The 12,735-nt window shown below is 30.5% G+C and overlaps 1 protein-coding gene across 1 annotated transcript in view; it reads right to left on the bottom strand.

Annotated features, from left to right (window-relative positions):
* LOC141285445 (interleukin-1 receptor accessory protein-like) overlaps positions 1 to 12,735 on the bottom strand; it is a 47,658-nt gene that overhangs the window by 18,756 nt on the left and 16,167 nt on the right. Inside the window, exons 3-4 of the mRNA XM_073818458.1 lie at positions 11,462 to 11,550; positions 3,227 to 3,509 (exon numbers count right to left, since the gene is read on the bottom strand). Coding sequence (XP_073674559.1) covers positions 3,227 to 3,509; positions 11,462 to 11,550 — 372 coding nt within the window. The remainder of the gene's footprint in view (positions 1 to 3,226; positions 3,510 to 11,461; positions 11,551 to 12,735) is intronic.

The raw sequence follows: 12,735 nt of genomic DNA, 5'->3' as shown, positions 1-12,735 counted from the left end.
CTTGCATTATTTGATTACATCTTAACATCCAAATTATATGTATTTTTATTGTATTTTATTTTATTTATATCCTAAGCTAAACCTAACATGATAGAATTACTTGCATGATTTGGTTACATCTTAACATCCAAATAATATGTATTTTAATTTTATTTTATTTTATTTTATTTTATTTATATCCAAACTTAAACCTAACATGATGGAATTACTTACATGATTTGACAACATTTTAACATCCAAATAATATGTATTTTAATTTTATATTATTTAATTTTATTTTATTTCATTTAAATCCGAACTTAAACCTAACATGATGGAATTCCTTGCATGATTTGACAACATCTTAAAATCCAAATATGTATTTTTTTTATGCCCTGTCCTCTTAAAATAACTCAACAATCAGCCATTACTGTCAAAATAGCTGGCAACAAAAGTGAGTTCACCTTAAGTGATAACAGCAGTATGTTGTTTACCATGCAAAGCCACGTATGTCCTATTCATCATGTTTATGTTTTTGTCTGATGAACAGGACCATACAAACTTGTGTATCTTGTATTAGAGCAGTTCAAATTAGGTGCTTTATGTACAATTCTCTCATACTGACCACTGGATGTTCAACATGGCATTTCATGGCAAAGAACTCTCTGAGGATATGAGAATTAGAATTGTTGCTCTCCACAAAGATGGCCAAGGCTATTAGAGGTTCAGTAACACCCTGAAACCGAGTTACACTAGAGTGGTCAGGGTCATACCGAGCTTTGCTAAGATGGGTTTCATTCGGAACAGGCCTTGCAAGGGTCGATCAACAAAGTTTAGCACTCGTTCTGTGTGTCAGGTGCAGAACCTGGCTTTAAAAAACTGATGCAAGAGTGCTGCCAGCTTTGCTTTAAAGGTTGCAGAAGTAGAAGGTCAGCTTGTCAGTGCTCAGACCATACGCCGCACACTGCAACAAGTCGGTTTGCATAGGCATCATCCCAGAAGGAAGCCTCATCTGAAGCTGGCTCACAAGAAAGCCTGCAAACAGTTTGCTGAAGACAACCAATCCAAGAGCATGAATTACCGGAACCATGTCCTGTGGTCTGATGAGACTATAAAATAAACTTGTTTGGCTCAGATGGTGTCCAGCATGTGTGGTGATGCCCTGGTGAGGAGTATTAAGAAAATTGTGTCTTGCCTACAGTCAAGCATGGTGGTGGTAGCATCATGTTCTAGGGGTTGCATGAGTGCTGCTGGTACTGGTGAACTGCAGTTCATTGAGGGAAACATGGATTCCATTATGTACTGTACAGTCGTGGCCAAAAGTTTTGAGAATTACATAAATATTGGAAATTGGAAAAGTTGCTGCTTAAGTTTTTATAATAGCAATTTGCATATACTCCAGAATGTTATGAAAAGTGATCAGATGAATTGCATAGTCCTTCTTTGCCATGAAAATGAACTTAATCCCGAAAAAAACCTTTCCACTGCATTGTTAAGAAGGCTTCAGGGCGTCCAAGAAAGTCCAGCAAGCACCAGGATGGTCTCCTAAAGAGGATTCAGCTGCGGGATCGGAGTGCCACCAGTGCAGAGCTTGCTCAGGAATGGCAGCAGGCAGGTGTGAGCGCATCTGAACGCACAGTGAGGCCAAGACTTTTGGAAGATGGCCTGGTGTCAAGAAGGGCAGCAAAGAAGCCAATTCTCTCCAAAAAAAACATCAGGGACAGATTGATCTTCTGCTAAAAGTATGGCGAATGGACTGCTGAGGACTGGGGCAAAGTCATATTCTCAGATGAAGCCTCTTTCCGATTGTTTGGGGCATCTGGAAAAAGGCTTGTCCGGAGAAGAAAAGGTGAGCGCTACCATCAGTCCTGTGTCATGCCAACAGTAAAGCATCCTGAGATCATTCATGTGTGGGGTTGCTTCTCATCCAAGGGAGTGGGCTCACTCACAATTTTGCCCAAAAACACAGCCATGAATAAAGAATGGTAACAAAACACCCTCCAACAGCAACTTCTTCCAACAATCCAACAACAGTTTGGTGAAGAACAATGCATTTTCCAGCACGATGGAGCACCGTGCCATAAGGCAAAAGTGAAAACTAAGTGGCTCGGGGACCAAAACGTTTAAATTTTGGGTTCATGGCCTGGAAACTCCCCAGATCTTAATCCCATTGAGAACTTGTGGTCAAACCTCAAGAGGCGGGTGGACAAACAAAAACCCACTAATTCTGACAAACTCCAAGAAGTGATTATGAAAGAATGGGTTGCTATCAGTCAGGATTTGGCCCAGAAGTTGATTGAGAGCATGCCCAGTCGAATTGCAGAGGTCTTGAAAAGAAGGGCCAACACTGCAAATACTGACTCTTTGCATAAATGCCATGTAATTGTCGATAAAAGCCTTTGAAACGTATCAAGTGCTTGTAATTATATTTCAGTACATCACAGAAACAACTGAAACAAAGATCTAAAAGCAGTTGAGCAGCAAACTTTGTGAAAACTAATATTTGTGTCATTCTCAAAACTTTTGGCCACGACTGTACATTCTAAAGCAGAACATGATGCCTTCTCTCCAGAAACTAGACCAGTTTTCCAACATAATGATCCCAAACACACCACCAAGATGACAACTGCCTTGCTGAGGAAGCTGAAGGTGATGGGGTGGCCAAGTATGTCTCCAGACCTGAACCCTATTAAGCACCTGTGGGGCATCCTCAAGCGTAAGGTGGAGAAGCACCATGTGTCTAACGTCAAGCAGCTCCGTGATTATAGAGGAGTGGAAGAGGATCCCAGCATCAACCTGTGCAGCTCTGGTCAATTCCATGCCCAGGATGATTGGGGCAGTGCCAGATAACAATGGTGCTAACACAATATATTGACACTTAGGGTGTACTCAATTTTGTTGTCAGCTATTTTGGCAATAATGGCTGTATGTTGAGTGATTTGCAGAAGACAGTAAATCTATACTGCTATACAAGCTGCACATTGACTACTCTAAAATATATCCAAGTTTCATTTCTATAGTATTGTCCCTTGAGAAGATATACTAAAATGGTTGCTGAAATGTGAAGGGTGTACTCACTTTTATAAGATACTTTATCACTGCTGCTTTTGAAGGTTACAAGTACAATGGCACTGAAAACTGATTTTATAAATATATATGAGGGGTTGCAGGAATTAGTCATCATGATGTACTACCAGTTTTGATTACATGTGTCTGTGCACATGTCTAGTATGTATAGTGTGTTTACCGGAGCATGCAGGTGTAGATTCCGGCGTCCTGCGCCGTGGCCGGTTGTATCCACAGGTACTCGCGGTCTTTGTGCAGTGTGTGTAATTTGAGGTTGATGGGCTGCTCCAGATCGTGTGTGTTTGTGTGTCGGTACCACAGCAGAGACAGACTGCTGTTCTGAGTCTGACTGTAGCTGTAGAGCGTGGGATGAGAGAAGAGCGGACAGTAGAGATACGCCACCTCGCCGTCATACACCCGCACCGAACCCTCGCTCCGCACGCCCCAGTCGTAACACTGAACGTCTGAAACACACAAATAACACAAACATCCTCACAAACACACCTGATTTAGTTTCACTTAGTATAGAATATCAAGTTAAACTCAATTAAATTAGGCATGCAAAAGTTTTTTTTACATATTTTAGTTGCAGTTTATTTTATTTTATTTAGACAACTATATTAAAACTGTTGGCAGTTAACTGAAATGTAAGTAATACAATTATATAAAAAAAATACAATATATAAATATAGCTGGGGCCAAGCATTCATAAGGGAAAATGAGGAACTAAGGATGGAATTGAACCCCAGACCAACTGCAACAATGAGTAAAAGGAAGCCATTTTAAGATGATTTCAGTTGAAATGACAGAAAAATAATGTAGAACGCCAACTGATATGATTTAATGCTTATAACGTTTGACCAACAGGTGGCGCTGTTATCAAATCGATGTGGTGAGTTAAGTGTGAGGTGACAAAAGTACACACAAAGTTTGGTGTCATTATGTCAAAGTTTTCCAAAGATAAAGCCTCAGAGTCATTTTCACATCAAGCCTAAAATTTATAGAGGCGCTGTATGAAAACGGTTTAATCTATCAACATGAAATCCATAACGTTTTGTCAGCACAGTCTGAAGATGATCTGATTCAATTTTGGTGAAAATCTGACAAACCGTCTAGGACGAGTTCGAAAAAGTAGGTTTTACAAACAATTAATTATAGAAAAAAACTAAACCTTACGATTTTTTTTTGGTGTTCATTCGACTCGGCATGAGCGAAGGATTAAGAGAAAATTGGAATTTTGATTTTATGGCTTACGGTTCAAAAATTATTAGCAAAAAGAAAGTGAAACTTTAGACAAGTGGTGGCGCTAGAGAGTTTGAGTTAGGGAATCCAAATTGGCTATGGTGACATTTCAGACTGTCCTCTATCAGTGTGCCAAATTATACAACTTTCCCGCAAGCGGTTCTATGGGCTGCCATAGACACAATGGCGGAATAAGGTGCTTGGCCCCTAATTATGTAAAAAAACTGATTAAAAAAATTACAAAAGCACATTAGAAATTTACTAACACAAACAAAAAGTTAATGAATAAAAATAAATAATAAAAAAATCTAAAAAAAATAATAAAAATATATAATATAATAAATGAAAAATAAAAAACCTGAAATGTTTACTTGCTGATGTCAGAACTAAAATATTACAATTACTAAATCTGACATAAAAAAGAAACCTATAAAATGATAAATGTGCAACAAAATCACTAAAACTAAAATTTAAATAAAAACTGAAAACAAAAAATAAAAGCTAAAATTACTAAAACTGAAATATAAGTCAAATAAAGCTATATAAAAATATTAAAACAACAATATAAATAATATAAAAAATAAAAGTAAAAATTTAAATAAAAAAACTACAAAAAATAAATAAAAGCTGATGAATAAATAAAAATGACAAAATATTAAATTATATAATAAATAAACGAAAAATAAAAAACCTGTTTGTTTAATTGCAGATTTCAGAACTAAAATACTATAATCAGTAAAACTAGCATTATAAATGTGTAACAAAATAACTAAAAATAAAATAAAAATAACTCGAACAAAAACTGAAAACAATAAATAAAAGCTTAGAAGCAATAATATAAACATTATTATAATAAAATGACAAACTTACACTACAAAAACTACAAAATTATTCTCCAAAAAGGGAAATATAAAAGCATAAGCCATTTCAAAACACAAACTACAATTTAAAACATATTAATAATAAAATAAATAAATAAATAAAAATGAATAAGAAAACAATAAAAATATATAATAAAATAAATGAAAAATCAAAAACCTTAAATGTTTGATTGCAGATGTCAAAACTAAAATACTAAAATTACTAAAACGGAAATTAAAAATAAATGAAACCTATATAGGAATATTTAAGAAAAAACAAACAAATTCAAATATACACGTGTAACAAAATCACTAAAAACTAAAATAAAAATGACTACAATAAAAAAATAAAATGACAAACACTACAAACTTACTAAAACTAAAAATGTAATTAAAAAAACTGAAAATATAAAAATAAAAGCCACACAAACACCCTCAGAAACATACCTTTGTAATCTCATACAGCTTTATAAATTCAGCTTTAATCCCACAAATAAATTACATTTTAAAATATGTTCACATAGACAAGTGTTATTTTAAATTGTAATAATATTTCACTATTTTTTCTGTATTTATTTTACTGTAATTATTCCAAACTTTTGACTGATAATGTACTTCACCGAAATGAACTAATAACTCATTATTACATCACCTGAGCTATGAAAGCGACACATCTGAGCAATTACATTTCCTCCGCATGGGCTCAAACACACACTTATACACTCAAACCCTTACACACACACACACACACACACACACACACACACACACACACACACACACACACATTATTGCATGCGAATCAATATAAGGTAATTGAGCTATCAAATTTATGACATGAACATGGTGTAAAAGTTAAAACCTTAAAAAGGCCGAATCAATTACAGCTTAAAACTCACACATCAGCAACTAATGCATCAATATGAAATTAATACCTAGGCATGCTCTTTTCGCTCTCTCTCTCTCTTACACGCTCACCATGCAAGAGAATTATTATAATGAAAGATAAGGTGATTTGTTTAAATGCTGAACCTGCTAAACGTCAAAAAGTCTATTTAAATAAATTACCATCCCTAATCAATATGATACAGCATAACATGCACTTAAACAAAACTTAGATGAAAATTATAAATGCTAACTTGGCAATCAGTGTTTAGTATCACTGAGATAATATAGGCTTTACATTTTATATTTCATTTTAGTTTTTAGTCAAAGCTTTAATAAATTTGTTGAGTGTTTTCATCAGTTTTAGTTAACAGTTGGCAATTAACTGAAATACAAGTAACAAAATTACTAAAACTGTAAAAATATATTTTTATATTATTAACAATTTGCATAATTATATGTATTTCTTTATAATTTTAGTTTTAGTAATTGTAGTACAATTACTGAAAATAAAGAAATGAATTAATAAGATAAATACATTTTTCATGAATAATTAAATATAGTAAATAATAAAATATAAAAATGTCAAAAAAAATTATATAATATAAATAATTTGTGTAATACATATATATATATATATATATATATTAAAATGTAAAATATAATAATAATAACATGAAGAAATAAAATAGATTAGAATTTTAAAAAATCTTTAAAAAAATTAAGTTTACATGCTGATATCAGAACTAAAATAATAAAATTACTAGAAATACTAAAAACTAAAACAAACTAATAAAATGACAAATGTTTAACAAAAATCACTATAACTAACATTAAAATGAAAAAAGCTAAAAAATATTTTAGCTAAAATATAGGTCAAAGCTATATAAAATAATAACATAAAAATAAAAATGAACACTACAAAATTCCTAAAACTACATTTAAAATAAATTAAAATACAAAAAGTAAAAATATATAAATAAAAGCCATTGAAAACATAAAAATAAAAGCCTTTTTAAAACATTTAAAATGTCAAAAAGTCTATTTAAAGTTTAAAAGCCAAGTTTAAAATTTAATAATAATACAATTTAAAGTTTAAAATTTTATAATAACAAAATAAAGAAATAAATTAATAAGATAAATATTTTTTTTATAAATAATTAAATAATATAGTAAATAATAAAATATAACATGTGACCCTGGACCACAAAACCAGTCATAAGGTTAAATTTTACAAAACTGAGATGTATACATCATATGAAAGTTGAATAAATAAGCTTTCTATTGATATATGGTTTGTTAGGATAGGACAATATTTGGCCAAGATACGTCTATTAGAAAATCTGGAATCTGAGGGTGCAAAAAAATCAAAATACTGAGAAAATCACCTTTAAAGTTGTCCAAATTAAGTTCTTAACAATGCATATTACTAATCAAAAATTACATTTTGATACATTTATAGTAGGAATTTTACAAAAAATCCTCATGGAACTTGATCTTTACTTAATTTCCTAATGATTTTTAGCATAAAAGAAAAATCTATAATTTTGACCCATACAATGTATGTTTGGCTATTGCTACAAATATACCCCAGCGACTTAAGACTGGTTTTGTGGTCCAGGGTCAGATATATAAAATATATAAATAAACACACACACACTCCATGCAAACGCAATTTCTGTAAAATAATGAAAGATAAGGCAATCTGTATGAGTGTAAACGCTGATTCTGCTAATGTCAAAAAGTCCATTTAAATAAATTACCATCCCTAATCAAAGCGACAGTGAATAAACCACAAACAAACACATGCACACACACAGATTCTCATTGGTACCCCTCACACACACACACACACACACACATATAGATGGGCAGGTGATGTCAGGATGTGTCTGTGGGCCGGCGGAGGGGGAGGACCAGCGGTGTGTGTGTGTGTGTGTGTGTGTGTGTGTGTAATTGGTCTGTCACTTTGCGACTGGGAGGGGATTAGTCTTCCTATTAAGAGTGTCTTAGTACAAGCGCTCACACGCCCCACACGCCATTACAAATGACCCTCCTCTGAAACAATCCATTTCCTGTCCCGCAGCGGGAAGCGTTTTTAATTAACCCCAGCTTCTAGAGGTGCAACCGGCCTGTAATCCCGTGACCGCACTAATATTATGACATGCAACGGCACATGCGATACAGCTGCTGGACGAAGCCTGAAAACAGCTGCTGTTGCATTATTGTATCAATATAAGGCCTCTGCGTTATTTGCTTACTGCTGAAACTCACTCCAATGGGTTCTGCATCATTAGACGTGATGTTAAGGTGCTCTGAAAGCACCAAGCCGGTGTCTTTAGGAGGCGCTTTCATACATCACACCGTCTGTCAAGTCATCGACTCGCTGGGAAGAGCCTTCGGTTTGAGACGCAGACTATAAAACACCACTGGCTCGGGAGGAAACATCACTTTCTGTGCATCATTATTCAATGATTTCAGAAAGTGCCGTTTTTAGACGTTAAACCCTATTTTGAAAGATTGTTTACAAGTCTTGTCTGGTTTTGAATGTTTAATGTTGTGTTTTTAATATAAACTTTACAATATGTGACCCTGGACCACAAAACCAGTCTTAAGTCGCTGGGGTATATTTGTAGCAATAGCCAAAAATACATTGTATGGGTCAAAATTATAGATTTTTCTTTTATGCCAAAAATCATTAGGAAATTAAGTAAAGATCATGTTCCATGAAGATTTTTTGTAAAATTCCTACTATAAATATATCAAAATGTAATTTTTGATTAGTAATATGCATTGTTAAGAACTTAATTTGGACAACTTTAAAGGTGATTTTCTCAGCATTTTGATTTTTTGCACCCTTAGATTCCAGATTTTCAAATAGATGTATCTCGGCCAAATACTGTCCTATCCTAACAAACCATACATCAATAGAAACCTTATTTATTGAGCTTTCATATGATGTATACATCTCAGTTTTGTAAAATTTAACCTTATGACTGGTTTTGTGGTCCAGGGTCACATATAAATATTAAATAAAAATCCTTGCCAACTAACTGAAATTTAATTTTAAATACTAAAATGACTAAATCTTAAATAAATAAATAAATATTTTATTTTATTTTATAAAAAAACTATTTAAAAATTTTGAAAACAATTATAAAAAAAAAAAATAAAAAAAAGAAATAAAAAAAAGAAAACGCAAAATGAAAATTATAAATGCTAACTTGGCAATCAGTGTTTAGTATCACTGAGATAATATAGGCTTTACATTTTATATTTCACTTTAGTTTTAGTCAAAGCTTTAATAAATTTGTTGAGTGTTCACCTTTAAAGTTGTCCAAATTAAGTTCTTAACAATGCATATTACTAATCAAAAATTAAATTTTGATATATTTATAGTAGGAATTTTACAAAAAATCCTCATGGAACATGATCTTTACTTAATTTCCTAAAGATTTTTAGCATAAAAGAAAAAAAAAATGCCTAAATCTCAAATAAATAAATAAATATTTTGAAAACAATTATAAAAAATAAATAAATAAATAAATAAATAAAAAAGAAAACGCAAAATGAAAATTATAAATGCTAACTTGGCAATCAGTGTTTAAATATTTTATTTATAAAAATAAAAGTGTATAGTGTATAAAATATTTTATTTTTATTTTATAAAAAAACTATTAAAAAATATATTTAAAAAAATAAATGAACAAAAAGAAAACGCAAAAAACTTTAAAATTTAAAAGTTAAAATAAACTGAAAATCTAAAAAGATCAAAGAAAAAAAAAGAAAATGCAAAAATTTATTAAAATAACAAAAGCACAAATCAAAATTACTAAAACTAAGTTATTACACATATTATTTAATATAAATATTAAAACTTAACAAAAATTTTGGAAATGTTGCCTTGGCAACTAGCTGGAATTTAATTTTAAGTACTAAACTTAGTAAATCTGAATAAAAAAAATATATATATAATATAGTATTAAATAAAAGAAAAAAAGTTAAAAGAAAAAGAAAGAAAGAAAAGAAAAAAGAAAACAAAAACTAATTAATATGACAAGCTCAAATCAAAACGAGTAAACTCTTTAACTTAAAATTAAGTAAAATTTATAATAAACTGAAAATCTAAAACATTTGTCTCAATCTTCTTTCAAAATCATTTTTTTTATATAAACTTTAAAACTCTACAATATGAATATTAAATTAAAAAAAGTAGAAATGTGAAAATTTGAAATGTGGCCGTGGCAACTAACTGAAATTTATTTTTTACTACTAAAATTACTAAATCTTAAAATCAAAAAATTATATTTAGTAAATGTAAATATATATATATATTTAGTAAATGTAAATATATATATATATTTAGTAAATGTAAATATATATATATATATAAAATGTAAAAAGATAAATAAACAAAAGATGAAAAAAAAAGAAAAATAATTAAAATGACAAAAGCAAACTAAGATAATACATATAATAATATTAAATAAAAACCTTTAAAAAAAGGAGAAATGTGGCCTTGGCCACTTACTGAAATTTAATTTTGAGTACTAAAATGACTAAATCTTAAATAAAATAAAAAAATCTATTTAGAAAACGTAAAAAAAAATGTAATCAAAAATAATAAAGAAAACTAATTAAAATGATAAAAGTTATTACACATAAGTGTAGTAAAGTGTTAATTTAGTATCCTTGATATACTAGTATAATTTTGTTAATATTTTGAATTTGAAATTTTATGTTTTATGAAAGTTTTAGTACTTTTTTTGTTCATTTTTGTCATTTTTATTAGTTTATTTTAAATGTCTTCACAGTTTCTATTAATTTTAGTTATATTTTTAACTAATTTCGTTTCAGTTATTTTAGTATTTAAGTCAAACTAAATGTGAAATAAAAGTTTTTAATATTTTATTTTATTTCAGTTAGTTCAATTTGTTTCTGGTTTTAGCAAGCAAACACCAATGAAAATAAACAAACATAAATTATAAAGCAAAATGAATTTGATAGTACTACAGTGAATATAAAACATCCGTTGCTCTGGGTCTTTCAAAATATGCAAATAAACATCCATAGATATCCAAAGCTTAAAAAAACGAGCTGGAAAACTCATTTCCATCCGCCTTATAAACATTTACACCAGATTCATTCACTCTTTCTCCTTTTTTTTTTGCATCATTCAGCACTATTTCTGTAGATGTAGATGTAGATTCTGTGATTTAACACAGACCTCTGGAGACGCTCCTGCTGATTGGTGGGAAGATCTAATGTGAGCCTGCTGATCGGATCAATAATTCAAATGTGAGATCTGATTGGTTGCTGATAGATTGGGAGGATGGATATAGTCTCCAGGCAAGAGAGCAATAGAGGATTCATCTTTCACCAGCCATGAACCGACCAATCACAGCCACTCAATCAGATTCAACTCTCACCTGATTGGACGCTGGCTTGAGTGACAGATGCAGAGAACCCGCCCATCTTTAAAACGCAGAGGCAGAGAAGTGTGCACACCAACGGCATCCTGGACAGAGAGAGAGAGAGAGAAAATGAGTTTGTGTTCAATCGGCTGCCTACATTTCATCAGACGTTCACTCAGTTTATTATCAGACTCCATAAAACACTCCTGAAGGTGTTTTTACTACGCGACAGCTTTAAGAGTGCCAGAGGAGGAGAGAAATTAATGGAATCAGAAAGAAAAGCAAGAATTGCGTGTTAAAACAGATTCAGATTTTTACTGTAGTCAAAGCTAAACAAAAAAAATAGTGGCAGTACTTGTAGTTATGACTGTATGTACATTACAATTTCATTGTTTTAGAAAATATCTGATTACAAAAGAGGCCAAAGCAGATCACATTTAATGTGATTATCTTGCAGTAATTAGCAAATTGTTTGATTTAAACAGAACAGCACAATTTAAATTATGTGAACTGGATCAACTTATTCATTGAAAAGTTCCTAAAAAAATTACTTTCTTCAAATATATTTAAAATGCATAAGCATTTAAAACATGCATAGTGTTGTTAGTGTTTATTAAACTATTCAAATTAATTTGCAGTAATTAATTGTAATTGCAATAAACGTGAAATAAAATAAAACTTGAACTAAAAACCTGAAAAACTGAAATTTAAGCTTAAATACTAAAAATGAATAAAACTAAAATCAAAGCTGTATAGATATTTAAAAACATATTTACAAAAAAAACATAAAATTACTAAAACTTAAACTAAAAATAAAATGAAAACTGAAATATAAAAAATTAAAGCTGAATTGTTCTTTTGCGTTACATCTTTTCAATGAATCTGTTGATTTTTTTCCAAATATTTTAAATTATATTAAACACTGTTTTCAGTATTTAAAAATAAAGTTGAAATAAAATAAAGTAAAATATAAATATTAAATGACAAACTTACTTTTCATTTAAAATTATTAAAACTGAAAAATTAAAGCTATACAAAACATTAAAAACAAACAAAAAAAAAGAATAAAAAGATAACGAGTGCATAACAAAATTGCAAAAAACATAAAAAAAATGTTCTTTTCAATGAATTGGTTGTTTTTTAATATATTTAAATGCTTATTAAAAATGCACATATTTAAAACATGCATTCAGTATTGTTATTAACTGATACTTAAGCTTAAAAATTGTTTTCAGTAACTGAAATAAAGTTAAAATACAAGATAAAAATTAGATGAAAAACTTGAGTGA

The sequence above is a fragment of the Garra rufa genome, chromosome 14, assembly GCF_049309525.1.
Source record: "Garra rufa chromosome 14, GarRuf1.0, whole genome shotgun sequence".
NCBI lineage: Eukaryota > Metazoa > Chordata > Actinopteri > Cypriniformes > Cyprinidae > Garra > Garra rufa.
This window is presented reverse-complemented; position numbering and strand designations above follow the sequence as displayed.